This window comes from Pogona vitticeps, chromosome 1, assembly GCF_051106095.1.
Source record: "Pogona vitticeps strain Pit_001003342236 chromosome 1, PviZW2.1, whole genome shotgun sequence".
Lineage (NCBI taxonomy): Eukaryota > Metazoa > Chordata > Lepidosauria > Squamata > Agamidae > Pogona > Pogona vitticeps.
Genome location: NC_135783.1, coordinates 331156694 through 331171562, shown reverse-complemented (window position 1 = coordinate 331171562; position 14869 = coordinate 331156694). Strand labels below are relative to the sequence as shown.

The window sequence follows — 14869 nt, the reverse complement described above, 5'->3', positions numbered from 1 at the left end:
CTTCTGTCTTTTTAATTATTATTAAGCTTCAGCTTGTTCACCCTAATCCAATCCATCATTTCAATAAAAATGAGTGTAACGGCTATACATGTAGACAAATCTTTGTGTATAATTTAGGTAAAGCAGTGGACCATACTATGTAAAAATTAAGTATTTCACATTTATCTCCTCATATATAATACTGAATGGTAGATTTCACATACTTTAACAGTTGTATAATGAACAAAAACAGAGCTACAACTTTTTGAAATAAAAGAATAATTAGTACAAATTGTTTATAGCTGATAGAGAACATGTCTGATCTTGAATGTGTTAATAATGAAATTGCTAAAAGCCTACACATACAAGCAGACTTTTACTATGGTTAAAGCTGCAAAATTTTCAATATGTAGGATTTGTAGGTATGCTTTTACTGTGATAAGTGACTGGAATGTGCTATGGTTTTAACTGCACCATGTAAAGTTTTCACTGCACGATAAGTAAAGAAAAAGCAAAAAAAAAAAAAAAAGGAAAGGAAAGAAAGAAAGAAGAATTTCTAATTTTCAAGTAATCTGATGAGTTCAACAAGTAATTATTGATAATTAATGGGTAAATGAATTAAAATGTTAGTGTTTTATTTGATTATTATAAAGGGAACTGTGTTATCATTCCATCCTTGAGGAATTAAATAGTTCCAGGACAGAATGAATTTAGGCTTACAGAGTTGTTTTTAAATTTACAGTGTAAGAACATGTAAAGTGGTGCCTCGCATAACGATTTTAATTGGTTTAAAAAAAACGTTATGTGAAACATTGTTATGTGAAACACCATTTCCCATAGGAATGCATTGGAAACCGGTTAATCCGTTCCAATAGGCACGGATTGCCATCCTTAAGCGAAAAAACCCATAGGAAACATCGTTAAACGATACAACGTTTCCTCCATTGGAACGTATTGAAGCTGACTCAATGCATTTCAATGGCTTTGTGAAGTCAATTTTTGCAAATTTAACTGTGTCATAAAAGGGTCAAAATGGTTTTAAATGCTTGGATTAGCTTCTGCACCCTCTAAAACGGATGCAAAAGTTAATTTGGCTTTGATCTGACTTTTCGTTAATTTATGGTGAATTTTTTCTCCCCAACTTTTGACAGCTATCAAAATCTGACAGCTCCATTGGTTCCTATGGGGGAAGAAAAAATTCACAAAAAATTAACGAAGACTCAGCAACTGTTCTAAATGTGTGGATTCCTTAGAGGACCCCCTAAGTCGTGTGCAAACCCGATTTGGCTTTGATCTGACTTTTCGTTAATTTATGGTGAAATTTTTTTTGGCCCATAGGAACCAATGGAGCTGTCAGATTTTGACAGCTCCATTGGTTCCTATGGGCCGAAAAAAAAATTCACCATAAATTAACGAAAAGTCAGATCAAAGCCAAATCAGGTTTGCACACGACTTAGGGGGTCCTCTAACGAATCCAAGCATTTAGAACCATTTTTGACCCTTCTAAGACACTTTTTAAATTGAAAAAAGAAACATCGTTAAGTGAAGCAGGGGACCTAAAATCGCATTCGTTATGCGAAGCATGGCCCCAAACTTCGCTAAGCGAAAATTGCCCAGAGGAAACATTGTTATATGGTGCATATTATTTTCTTTAAAAATCACATCGTTATGCGAATTCATCACTAAACGAGGCACTCGTTAAGCGAGGCACCACTGTACTTAGAATTTCTGAAATGTTAAGGTTCTAATCTCAAACTCACCTGGAAATAAGTCCCAGATGAAAGTGGGATTGAAACCTTAATTAAATAGACATAGATATATGTAATATGTGTCCAAGGGCCCCTGCATTAGCGTTCTTCCTTGGCTGTGAAGCATGAGGTGAAACACACTGGCCAAAATTCTCTTGCACAACTATGTAGTAGATGGTGTAACATTGGGAAGTAATGTGTCCCAAGTTAAAAATCACTGAAGACATTATCAATTGCATGATGAGTCATACAATTCAGTTTACAAATGACAACGTCTACAGTGACTTCTTGTGCCAATTCATCTCCAAACATTACATTTGTGCTATGCCAGTATAACAAGGTAAGAGGATTTGGGCCAATGGTATATTAAGTATATTAAGTCCCACAAGATTTGCAAAAATCCCAGCACCTAATATACTTTCCAAATAAGGATTCCTTTTGGAGTAGGGGGGAACAAATATTGCAACAAAACCAGCAAACAGTCCTGTGATACCTTACAGAGGAACAGATTTTAAGTGGCAAATCCTGTTGGCCATTATTTGGCCAATATTTATTTATTTATTGTATTTATACCCCGCCTATCTAGTCATTTCGACCACTCTAGGTGGCTTACAACATAAAGGATAACAAGTTCAAGAAAAAATTACAACAATTAATTAATTAAATGATTCTGCGATGGGAAAAATACAAAATAAATCAAATAAAGAGAAAAAGAATAAAAAAGGAAAGAGGACAGGAATTAACTGGAATGTGTAAATGAAATCATGTATGTTGGAGTGACTAATTCCCATTACCATAATTAATGACGTGTTGGCTGCATTCCTGTTAACATGCCAAGCTGCACAGTAGGCATGTAATTAGGAATGCAACTGGGATCACGTTAATTAGCAGCAGATCACCAATTCGACTTACATGATTTCATTTACACACGTGTAAATCAGTTGGATTCTGGCCATTGTCCATCAGATATCTTACAGTGAAAGGAAGAAATATTAAGCCTTTCAGCTTCAATACTCTATCTGCCTCTCTGCCATAGCATTAGTAAGGAAAGAGAGAAAACTACCTCTGGAAAAAACTAATGAGGTACTGTATATTTTTCACAGAGCAGCTCAGCCCTCTTTCTGTTTCTTTATTTAAAGATGCATTTCATATATCCAAGCAGACATGACATAGATTACTGAATATTTGACTTCAGAAATTTATCTTCAGGCATGTTCAGTTTTTAAATGTTCAATTTTACAAAATGATGTTATTGTAATTGGCCAGTGTAAATTGTAAATGCCCAGTGACGTGGTTCGCAAAGATACTCTTGGCAAGAGTAATCAACAGTAGTTTTCTTACACAAACCACCAGCACCTTATTATTATAACCTAGTCCTGTATTGTAATTGATATGTGGCTGTGCAGCTTTTTTGAGAAAAGGAGCAGTGGGGAGATAGAGAGAAATGGAAAGTAGGTGGACAGATGAGCATGACTGAAATGGATTTCCATGACTATATAGGGAAAAAGAAAGGCCTTTGTATTCAGGTGTGGTGTTAAAAGCAAAAGGTTGAGTGAAGATTTTGACAGTTGTCCTGCAAGACAAATTATACCCCTGGGTTATGGGTGGTGGTAAGGAATCTGAAAGGTGCAGGGTTGTGGAGGAGACTCCAGTTGTGAGAAAGCTGTTTTGTGCAAACTAGGAGTTGGGAAGGCCAGCTGGCCCAGGACATTTCCCTTCCTGAAGCGACAGACAAGATAATACATCTACTGATTAGACCAGCAGTTGGATTTATCTCATTTGGGATAAATCCTATATCACACCTCACAGCAGCTGGAGAAAAGGTGGAGTACCACAGGACATGAAGGATGCAAACATCACATTGTATAAGAACAAGGGAGACAGGGGTGACTGCAATAGCTACCGTGGCATCTCTCTTCTCAGCATTGTAAGAAAGCTGCTTGCCCATGTTGTGCTGTATAGGCTCCAGGTGCTTGCAGACAGAGTCCATCCAGAATCACAGTGTGGATTTCGGGCTAATAGATCCACCACTGACATATTTTCCCTCAGACAGTTGCAGGAGAAATGTAGGGAACAATGACAACCACTCTTTGTGGCCTTCATAGATCTTACAAAGGCCTTAGATTTGGATAGCAGGGACGGCCTTTTTAAAATACTTCCCAAGATTTGATGTCCATCTTGGCTCCTTAATCAGGTCCTTTCATGAGGAAATGAAGGTCACTCTAGTTTTTGATGGCTCAACATCAGATCCCTTTGTGTCCTCGTGCCAACTCTGTTTGGGATCTTTTTTGCTGTCATGCTGAAACACGCTTTCGGAACTCCAACAGAAGGCATTTATCTTCAGACTAGATCAGATTGAAAGCTCTTTACTCTCTCTAGATGAAGAGCAAAGACAAAAATCCAGCTGAAATGCATGTGGGACATCGCCAATGATGCAGCTGTTGTCACCCATTCTGCTGAAGAGCTTATGAATCGTTTTAGCAAAGCCTGCCAAGATTTTGGATTAACAATCAGCCTGAAGAAAACACAAGTCATGGGCCAAGACATGGACTCACTTCACTCTATTGCTATCTCTGTGCAAGAATAGGAGGTTGTTCATGACTTTGTGTACCTTGGCTCAATGATCTCTGACACAGAGTGTGTCCCAGGACCCTGGACCCTTTTCCCTGGGAAGCTTGGCTGAGGGTGAAGGCCAGGTATGTTTGAATGGATGTTTTGCTGAGGTTTTTTTTTCTGGGCTTTCTTTTTGTCTCCTCACCACATGGCCTGGGGGTGGGGGCTAGGGGATGAGACTTTCTGCTTTAAAAGAGTGTGTCCCAGGACTGCATGCCTAACAGCGCGTGAAATTCTCAATTTCTATCTCTGGCCTTAATATGGTAAATAGAAAAGCCAATTAGATTTGCATAAGCCTGGGAGGCAGGAAAGTTTTAAGGGTCAGATCATACTTTTGCACCATTAAAGAGCACGCCGGGTAGGTGGGGCTCGTCAGCCATGGAAGGCAGCCCATCTAGGAGAAGGAAAACTCCGATTTCAAACCTCCACTGCCTTGTGGCTATATCCACTCATGGAAAAGGCTTCAGGAGTTAACCTAGAGGTAAAATCCGGAGCTGGAGTCCCGAAGACAACTCGTGTCATTCTGCCAACTCCTGCGACGTTGCTGGAACCAGTCGTATTGGCTCTTGCCTTTCCATTGGACCATTTCAGCATTGTGGAGGGGGGGGGATCTGCTGCTTGGGTAAGAGCTTATCCTCCATATTGCTTTACCCGGCCTTCATGCTCTGGAGAGGACAATCCCCAATGCAGAGCATGTTACCATAGTCTCTCTAGACTGAAGGATGCCTATGCTCTGACACACTGTCTCTAGATGTCACGTTGGATTGGTAGCATTGGCAAAGCAGCTACCATGTTCTCTAGACTCACAAAGAGAGTATGGCTTAATAAGAAGCTGACGGCATATACCAAGATCCAGGTCTATAGTGCTTGTGTCCTGAGTACACTCCTGTACGGCAGTGAGTCCTGGACACTTTCTGCACGGTGGGCAAGGAAGTTGAACATGTTCCATATGCATTGTCTGCAAGCGGGATCTGAAGGCCTCAGGAATGGATCTCAACAGATGGGAAACCTTGACATCTGAGTGTTTAGCCTGGAGGCAGGCGGTGCATCATGGCGTCTCTCAATTTAAAGAGACACTTGTTCAGCAGGCCGAGGCAAAGAGGCAGTCCCGAAACCACCAAAATCAGGGAGATGGACAGGGGACAGGTTGTATTTGTCTTCAGTGTGGAAGGGATTGTCACTCTCGAATTGTCCTTCTCAGCCACACTAGACACTGTTTCAAGACCTCTGCTGAGAGCACGTTGCCATAGGCTCTTGAGACTGAAGGATGCGTACTACTATATCACACCTCACAGCAGCTGACAGACTTAAGAGTGGGCTAGGCAAGTCATATGATACACATGATTTATTTGGTTTTTGTTGCCACCTGCTGAGGTATATGTCACCAGGCCCTACCATCTGAGGCCTCTGCCTCAATCTGCCTAATGGTAGGACCAGCCCTAAGTAACAGAGTGAGAAAATGGGCAGTACTTTTAATATACAAGGGAAGCGAAAGTTGCACCCATTCCTCCCATAGGTCCCAGTGGGATTCCTCGTTCCCTTAGGATAAATGAACACAAAGTTTGCAGGCAAAAATTTTATAGCTGAAGAGGAAACCATTAAACCACCATTGGCAGGGGATTTCCAGTGATCTCTTTTCCCAGAGCTACTAGCCATGCAATGGATGTAATCTTTTATTTTAAAAAAAGCAAGGAATTTGATTCCTCACTGTGCCTCCTGGGAGAAGAGCCAGCCGGTGTAGCCTTGAGCAAGCTGTACAGCTCCAGAAGAAGAGAGTAGTAAACCCCTTGTAAAAAGTCTATCCTTAGCATCTTCTGAAAAGGGCAACTATAAATCATAACTGACCTGGTGGCATATATTAAAGAGTTGGGTGGTATTATAATGGAGGAGGAGAGGGAAACAAGACAAATGGATAAGTGTTTTTTGGGTGGATTGGTGGAAATCCCCCCCCCAAAAAATTCATGTAACTGTTCCCTTTTTCCAGATTTCAAACAGAGATGGTTGCATGATAGCACTAAAATAATCGATGGGATTGTTCTACTTTTTTCCTACTAAGAATTCATTTTTGTCAGTTGACTTTTAAATGGCAAGCAATTTAACAAAAATCAGTTGTCACTAACTTCATATCAGTTTACCTATTTTTTAATAATGTCCTTCCTAACTTAAACTTAACTGAAGAGGACTTGCAGGGAAATCTAATGAATTTCATTTTTAGTGTAGATTCCTTCACACTCCATTTACTTGTGACTTGTTAGACTGTTAGGCATCCTTAGTCTCGAAAGACTTTGGTAACGTGCTCTGTATGGAGGACTTGGAACAGCATCTAGTGTGGCTGAGAAGGTCAATTCGAGAGTGACAATTCCTTCCACATGAAGGCAAATACAATCAGTCCTCTGTCCAGGGAGATCTTACCTGGGGCGAAATTACCTGGGGCAATGTAGGTCTGGTTAACAAGAGTATTTAAGGACCATTAGAGCTTCTCAGGAAACTCTGAAAATAAACTCTGTTCTAGATGTTGTTACAGCCTGCTGTATGTATGCATGTATACAGCAGGCTGTTTGCACAAAGGTGTTAATTTTTCTTATTCCAGGTTTGTGACATTCAGAATGAATGCTTTCTTATGACACAGAATGTAATAAGCCAGCTCTCTCTAATTCTAAAATTCTAAAATTTTGTTCTGTAATAGAAATCAATCTATTCGCCGTCCTCTGAAGATGCCGGCCACAGAGACTGGTGAAACGTTAGGAAGAACAACCTTCAGAACACGGCCAAAGAACCCGAAAAACCCACAACCACAAGAAATCAATCTGCTTTTAATATTTTATTGTACTGTATTTTAATAGAGTATATTATAATGTTTATACTGTTTTACATTGTTTAATCCTATGTATGTTGCAATGTCCTGTGTGCCACGCAATAAACTTATTTTGCTTGCTTGCTTGCTTACTAATTCTAATAGCTAACTGTTATTATAAAATTTGTTCTGAGGTTTGCTTTAAAAAAAGATTTTCCAGCTCTCTTCATGCTCATACACATTCATTTTTTAAAGTAACCGACTCACCTGTGTTTAACACTTAAACATACGTGTTCCAATGTAGGATTTCATTCAACAGGGAAGGTGCAGAAGAGGTATTAAACTGATAAATCTAGAGGGGAAAAATCACAGAAGCACAACCTTTAGATTCCAGATTAAGTAATCTCAATGATAGAACAAAAGTCCTTAATTACAGTCCCAGATGAAGTCTCAGGGAATTGCTATGGCTCATTAGATCTCTAGGCATGGAGACCATTTCAGGGCAGGTAGCACCGATGGTGAAGAAAGTTTGATTTGTGTGTGTGTGTGAAGTGGTTTTAAAGCATCTATCTTCATTCATGCCCAGGTGATGCCAGGGCTCACTGGCTCAGTGCAGAAGAATTTGCATGTGTGTTGTGCCAGCCCAAGGTTGGCATAAGAAGAAGCCAAGAGTGACAGGAGGAGTCTGGAGAGAATGCCAGTAGACTGGATGCCTTTGTGTCCCTCATGCCATGTTCAACAAGGTGGGGGGGGTGGAGCCTGGGTATCATGGCTTGGGAACTCAGCCGAAGGTTCAGAGGAAACACTCGCCATGGGCTGGTGATAAGTCTCCCACAAGCCTCAGCAAAATTGTAGACCCTGGAAAACGTCCCCTGTTCCCGGCAAGCTTACAGGAAAGACTGCACGGAATGCAGACCTTCTTGAAGTTGCTGGCTTCATTTTTTTTTCCATCTGTCTGTCAGAAAACTATATATAAACCTCAAATCTGGGTTGCCATCTTATGTACTAGCAAGGTTTTGCCTGGATTCTGAACCCTTTTGCCCACATTCTCCTTTATTTTCCATAATTAGTTGGGCCGGAAGCAGTCCTGCTAGTCCGACACCACTGCATGTCTTATCTCTGTAGCGTCACAAAGGTCTGCCTGGGTCTCAGATTTTAATCCTGAATTTCCTGAAGGAAATGCTGCAGTTGCTGCATTTTAAGCAGACATGGCTTAATTTTTTAATTTTTGGAAGCAAATGGTTCAAGAACCACAGACATTATCAGTTGCATACTGAGTTCTTGGATGATTACCTTAATATGGTGAGCAGGTTTGAGTGTGTCAGAGAAACTGAGAGCAAGGCCATCAAGGAGGGTAGATTCCATTACAACTCAGGATTCCTACATGGTCACCCAAGGTGGAAGGCTCACAGCTGAGGCACCAGACGAAAATCTGCCCTCTTCAGGAGTAATGGCTACATCAGTATGAATAAATGAATTTATTTATTATGGGCAGATGACCAGCTCATAGAACATATTATATGGCTAAAATATTCTTATTCTTATTCTTATTCTTATTTATTTATTTATTCATTCATTCATTCATTCATTCATTCATTCATTCATTCATTTATTTATTTATTTATTTATTTATTTATTTGATTTATATCCTGCTCATCTGGTCAGATTGACCACTCTGAGCGGCTTCCATAAAAAATATACAATAAAGCATAAAAATTATTACAAGTAAACAACACCACACATAATAAAACAAATAGATAGAAAGAGAAAGGAAATTAAGTATTGACAGGAGGGAAGGCCTGAACATATAACCATGTTTTTAACTGGTTCTTAAATGTGCCCAGCGTAGGGGCTGCACGAATCGCTGGAGGAAGGTTGTTCCAGAGGTGAGGAGCCACCGCCGAGAAGGCCTGATTTCGTGTTCGCTCCTTCGGGGCCTCCCTCGGCGTTAGGCTCCCCAGCCTCACCTCCTGGCTCATGCGGGTGATCCGGGTAGATCTAGGTGGGAGTAGGTGTTCCGCCAAATATCGAGGTCCTAAACCGTTTAGGGCCTTGTATGTAAGCATTAACACTTTGGAGTCGACGCGGAAACGGATGGGCAGCCAGTGCAGCTTGGCCAGAATAGGAGAGATGTGTTGAGATTTCCTCAATCCTGTAAGGAGCCTGGCCGCCACATTCTGCACCATCTGAAGTTTCCGTGTTAGCCTCAAAGGCAGCCCCGCGTAGAGCGCATTACAGTGATCTAATCTTGAGATTACGAGCGCATGCACCAAGGTAGTGAGCGCCCTCGTGTCGAGATAGGGTCGCAGCCGGGCAATCCGCCAAAGATGGAAAAGTGCGGTGCGGACTATGACGGCACCTGGGTTTCTATGGTGAGCGTCAGGTCCAAATATATGCCCAGGCTGCGGACTCCACTCTTCGCGGCCAAGGTGGCCCCCCCAAACGTGAGAGAGTCATCCAAGCCACCTACCACGGGAGCACCCACCCTCAGAACTTCCGTCTTGTCCGGGTTCAGCCTCAGCCCATTCTCCTGCATCCATTTCAGTACGGCCCCCAGGCAGCGCTGAAGGGAAAGGACAGCATCACGTGCAGTTGGTGAAAAGGAGATGTAGAGCTGGGTGTCATCGGCATATTGATGACATAAAGCCCCACATCTCCTAATGACCCCACCCAGCGGCCTCATATAGATGTTAAACAGCATTGGGGAGATAATCGACCCCTGTGGAACCCCACAGTTGAGACTCCACAGGGCCGAGATGCTCTCCCCAAGCTGTACTCTCTGGGGACGGTCCACCAAGAAGGAACGGAGCCAGGCCAGTGCTGAGCCACCAATTCCCAACTCAGAGAGCCTCCCCAGGAGGATACCGTGTGTCGACGGTATCGAAGGCCGCTGAGATGTCGAGGAGGACCAGCAGAGAGATTTTGCCCCTGTCGGCCTCCCTCAACAGGTCATCATACAGGGCGACCAATGCCGTCTCAGTACCGTGGCGCGGCCTGAAGCCCGACTGAAACGGATCCAGGGCATCTGTTTCGTCCAGGTGCGCCTGAAGCTGGTCGGCCACCACCCTCTCCACCACCTTACTTAGGAAAGAAACATTGGTGACGGGCCTATAATTGCCAATTTTGTCCGCCGCCAAACTAGGTTTCTTTCTTAAGGGCCTAATGAGTGTCTCCTTGAGGGCAGATGGAAATCTACCCTCAAGGAAAGACTCATTTATTATTACTATGGCCCATTCTGTTGCTATCGGCCTGGCTGCTTTGATTAGCCAGGCCGGGCAAGGGTCCAAGGAGGAGGTGGTGGCTCGACAGCGATCAAGCACCCTGGCGACAGAGTCAGGCGTGACAGGCTGAAATGTGTCAAAAATTACCCGGCAAGACGGAGCGCTGGACATCTCTGCTCGACTCACTGTTTTTAAACACGGAGAGAGCTCCCGGCGGATGGCCTCCACTTTAGATTTTAAAAAGGCTGCAAACTGGTCAGTGGGAAAACTAGGGGGAGGCCTATCACCTGAACCACTTCCGGATAGGTCGCACACTATACAAAATGCAATTTAAAAAGTGTACAACAATGGCTACATCAGTAGAAAAGGATGGGTGGTTCCAAGGTTGACGGGGGTAAAGATGCTTCTAGAGGGCAGCTACAAGGCAGCAGTGGTAGCTGAAGGTGAAACTGGTGGAGGATCTTTCAAAGATAATGGCAGTGACACTCAAGCTACTGTATTTTTCCAAGACACCCCATGTATAAAACCCACACATTTTTCTAACACGAAATTAAGAAATCTAAGCAGGGCTTAGCAAGTGGAGGGGGAAAGCAGCGATAATAGTGCTTTGATTATTCCTGGTTTCCCCTTCCACTTTTTTGTGAAGAAAGTGAAGAGGGGAAGCGAATAGACTGTGTAATTGGAAGCAAGAGATGGAGAAACTGTATTCTCTCTGTCAGAATGAGACCAGGAGCAGATTGTGGTACTGACCATGAACTGCTCTAAGGCTCTCTTGTTTGTCTTTCTAGCAATATAGAGTATCTGCAAAGCTCGCCTCTAAAACCGTATTTCAAATACTCAAATTTTCTTGTTTGTTTCCTTTACTGTGCAGGAATACAACAGTGTGGATGATCTTGGTCTTGGTCTTCAGTGACATCTGATGATCTTTTCTAATTCCACTGTTGCTGCCTTCCTGAGTCTCAAGATTCTTCTGCTTTTCTGGCTGCAGTCTCCACTTGGACTGATGATTGACCCAAGATATTAAAAAAAAATTAACAAATTCAGTTTTTCCATCATCAACATTAAAGTTGTGCGGTTGTTCTGTAGTCATGTTTTTTTTTTTTTTTTGTCTTTTCATGTTCAACTGGAGTTCTGCTTTGGCAGTTTTTTCTTTTACTAAAAATCATTTCAAGTCATTGCTGCTTTTCGCCAGTAAGATGATATCATCTCCAAGCCTAATGAATCTTGAAAAGGGCCACCATAGACCAGAAACTGACATGATAGCACATAATTGTTTTTATTATAGGGAGGAAATGGCTAAAAGCAGCAAGCCTCAAATAGGGTAATCATGAAAAGAACAGCTCTTCTATCTGAAATGCATTCAGAGGTTTCCATAACCCTTTAAGACAGTGGTTCCCAAACTTGTTCTGGGACAAGAAATCCCAGCCAGCACAGCCAGTGGTGAAGGCTTCTGGGAGTTTTAGTCCAAGAACATCTGGGGACCCAAAGTTGGAAGCCACTGCCTTACTGTGAACTTCCATTTTGGATTCACCAGATGGAAAGAATGATCTGGGTGGTTTGACAACATCCCTGGATCAAATGGCAGCAACAGTAAAAGCCCAATAATCTTCTCTCTTGGCAAAATGCAACTTTTGCCTTAGCATAAACTAGGGTAGGTAGGGATCCAAAATGTGTGTGCCAACATTTCAGGTGTCAAATGTCTTCTTGAACATGTTTACTTGCCCGCTCTTGTCCCTGAATGCATTTTTAAAGAAGTCATAAGGAATTTTGGTTACTTGAGGCGTGGCTCAGATTTTCTTCAGTTTTGCTGTCGGTGAGTGGGTGGGATAACAACGCACGTGCACCCCTCCTCTTGGGGAAGGCCTTTGCAGTATTTCTATATTACTGTAATTTCCCTGACGTTCCAGCATAGAAATCTTTCTCTCTGTCCCATGCCACTTGTACCCTAGTAAACTCTTCTGCGACATTTGTAGCAGGCAGGACTTCCCTTCAAACTGTCAGCATTTCTCTCTCCCCCCCCCTCGTCCCACCCGTCCCAATCCTGGCAGGCTCCTCAGGAGTGTTGTGGGGAGTCTAGCCAGTTGGTGAGCTTTCTAATCTAAACCAGCTGTCCCCAGACTGAGGCCTCCTATTTGCATTGTTTAACATACTTAGAAAATGAAGTGTTCATTTTTAACATTCCTCCTCCAATTGGTTTAATGCTGAATTACAGAAGAGAACTAAGCAAAACCAGGTGTTTTTGCTGTATTCTCTCCAGTGTCTGAGGAGGAGCAAAGCTCTTCTCCTCCCTTCCCTTTTCTCCCCTCCTTCCTTCCCTCCCTCCTCCTTCCTTCCCTTTCTCTTTCTCTCTCTCCCTCTCTCTCCCTCTCTGTCTTTCTGTCTCTCTTCTTCTGTTTCTCTATGATTCAGTCTTTCATTCTCTGGAATAAAAAGGATGGCAGGTCTGAAGTGCTAACAGGAGATTTAATGTACAGAAGTGTTTCTAACTGTTCAGTGGTGCAGGCATTGTTTTTTTCCCTCCTTTAGCTTTCTTTCCTCAGTTTTGGACATGACAGGATTAAGAAGGTAAGTCCAATGTGCTAAATTCGTGCTTGGGTTTCTTCGTTACAGTTTGCTGAATGCAAATCTCAGTCAACTGTGCTGGAGTTACATCTTGTTGGCTAATGCTATCTGTAAAGAAAGGAGGATAAGCTGTGTGTGTATACAGACTCCAGTTACAGAACTATATTCTGCCCTTTATGGGCTCAGTAACTTATAGAAAGAGTGGTTTTAATTTCTTTGCAAGTGTGTATGAACAATTACTGTAGTGAAGCTCAAGTTGAAAATCATTTAAATGCTGGAAAAGATTTCTGAATCTATTGATTACTACAGTCAATTTCTTTAGGTGAATGTTATTATTGATAGATGATGTATTATATCAGTTTTATAGTATTCCTTATATGATACCTTGTATGAGATTGTATGAGATGTGAAGAAACAGAAGCAGAGAATCTCTCTAAGATTGTTTTGCAAATCCAGGAACATCTCTTAAAACAAGCTAAGTCATAAACTGAAAAGCTATAGAGCAACTGCACACTTTGTGGATTTCATTTGTGCATTTTGAGATTGCCATTGCTGTTATTTTACTATTCTTGTCATTGGATTGCAACTCCCACCAATCCTAGGTGGCATAATTAGTTGGGACATATGATGGGATATTAATTCCAGTAATATCTGCAGGGCTGCTTCAAAAGGAGCTTTATTTAAAAAGGGGGGGAGGCATGTTCCAGTCCCAAATAATTTTTAATTTAATTTTGAAAGGGAGAGATAACAGAGGGGGAAGAATGTCCACACTGCCAGTTATGTGTGCTCAGGTAAAATTAGGATGCTTCCAAATGAGACTGTCATCCTGTAGTAGCTAGACTTTAAACACAGCATCTTTGGAATCAGGTGGGGCAAATGATTAGGTATTGTATTTGTAATCTTTCCATGTTTGTTTACCAGTTTTTTCCACCTTTAGAGGAAATAGGACAGGTGTACAATTTCTTTGACTGGTAGTGTTAATACTAGATGGTACCTATCTGGAGACACCCTTTGTTCCAGTAGAAAACAAACTGAAAAAACAAAGACACTAAGCTAAAGGTTTAAGCTTGCATCTGGAAACTGAGTTTTCTCCTCTCCCCACCCCCCTTTTGATTGGTTCCTGTAGAAGTTCCCGATGTGTGGCACTGAAAGCCCAACTGGAAAAGGTGTAAAAAGTAGTACTTTGCACATGGACCAAGCTGGCTTCCTCAGGATCGCTTTAGAAGTCTAGATTTATCCATGACTAATTGCCTAAGGGCTCAATCCGTGATGAGGCACTGTGCTTCCAAATATTAATTGCTAGTGTGGGGACCAGCAGGAGAGTAGCTACCTTACACCCTCGTTGATGGTTTTCCTGTATGCATTTGGCTGGCAATCATAGGTAAAGCTTAGAAACTTTTTAAAAAAAATTGAACTGGATAGACCTTTGGCCCGCTCTAATTGGGTGGGCGCACATCTAAGATGTGCATCTTTAAGGCACATGTGTTTGCAAAATAGATGTGTCATGTGAATATGTTTGTTGGGGAGCAAAGACTGGCAGCCATTCTAGCTGTATACATGTGGCAAACGTACTGCTGCTGCTAAGTAAACTATGCCATAAAGCTGATTTTTCTTCTTCCTTTTTCTGTGTAATGGACATGCATTGGATTGTACAACATGGGATTTGCTACTTCTCCAGAAAGTGTTAAGGCTATCTAAAGCCAAAGTGCAGTATGAAAGGGATGGATGACATAGCATTTCAAAATGTACTGGATTCAGCTATGAGCAATGATTCCAGAGAACAAATTTCTTGTTCTTTTTTTCTTTTTTTGCAATTGAGAGGCTGCCAAGCAAAGCAACATCTGCCTGCAAAACACAAAGCAACTAAAGCATTTGCTTAGGTTCGTGTGTGTGTGCAATGATTATTTACCAGGGCAGTGGGAACTTTAAACTCTAGAACTGGCAGTAGTAGA

The 14869-nt window shown here is 42.0% G+C and overlaps 1 protein-coding gene across 1 annotated transcript in view; it reads left to right on the top strand.

Moving 5' to 3' along the window:
• The first annotated feature begins 10727 nt into the window (after window positions 1-10727).
• The window catches only part of FBLN5 (fibulin 5), an 89881-nt gene continuing 85739 nt past the window's right edge, over window positions 10728-14869 (top strand). The window contains exon 1 of the mRNA XM_020802240.3: window positions 10728-12920. Coding sequence (XP_020657899.1) covers window positions 12904-12920 — 17 coding nt within the window. The 5' untranslated portion in view covers window positions 10728-12903. The remainder of the gene's footprint in view (window positions 12921-14869) is intronic.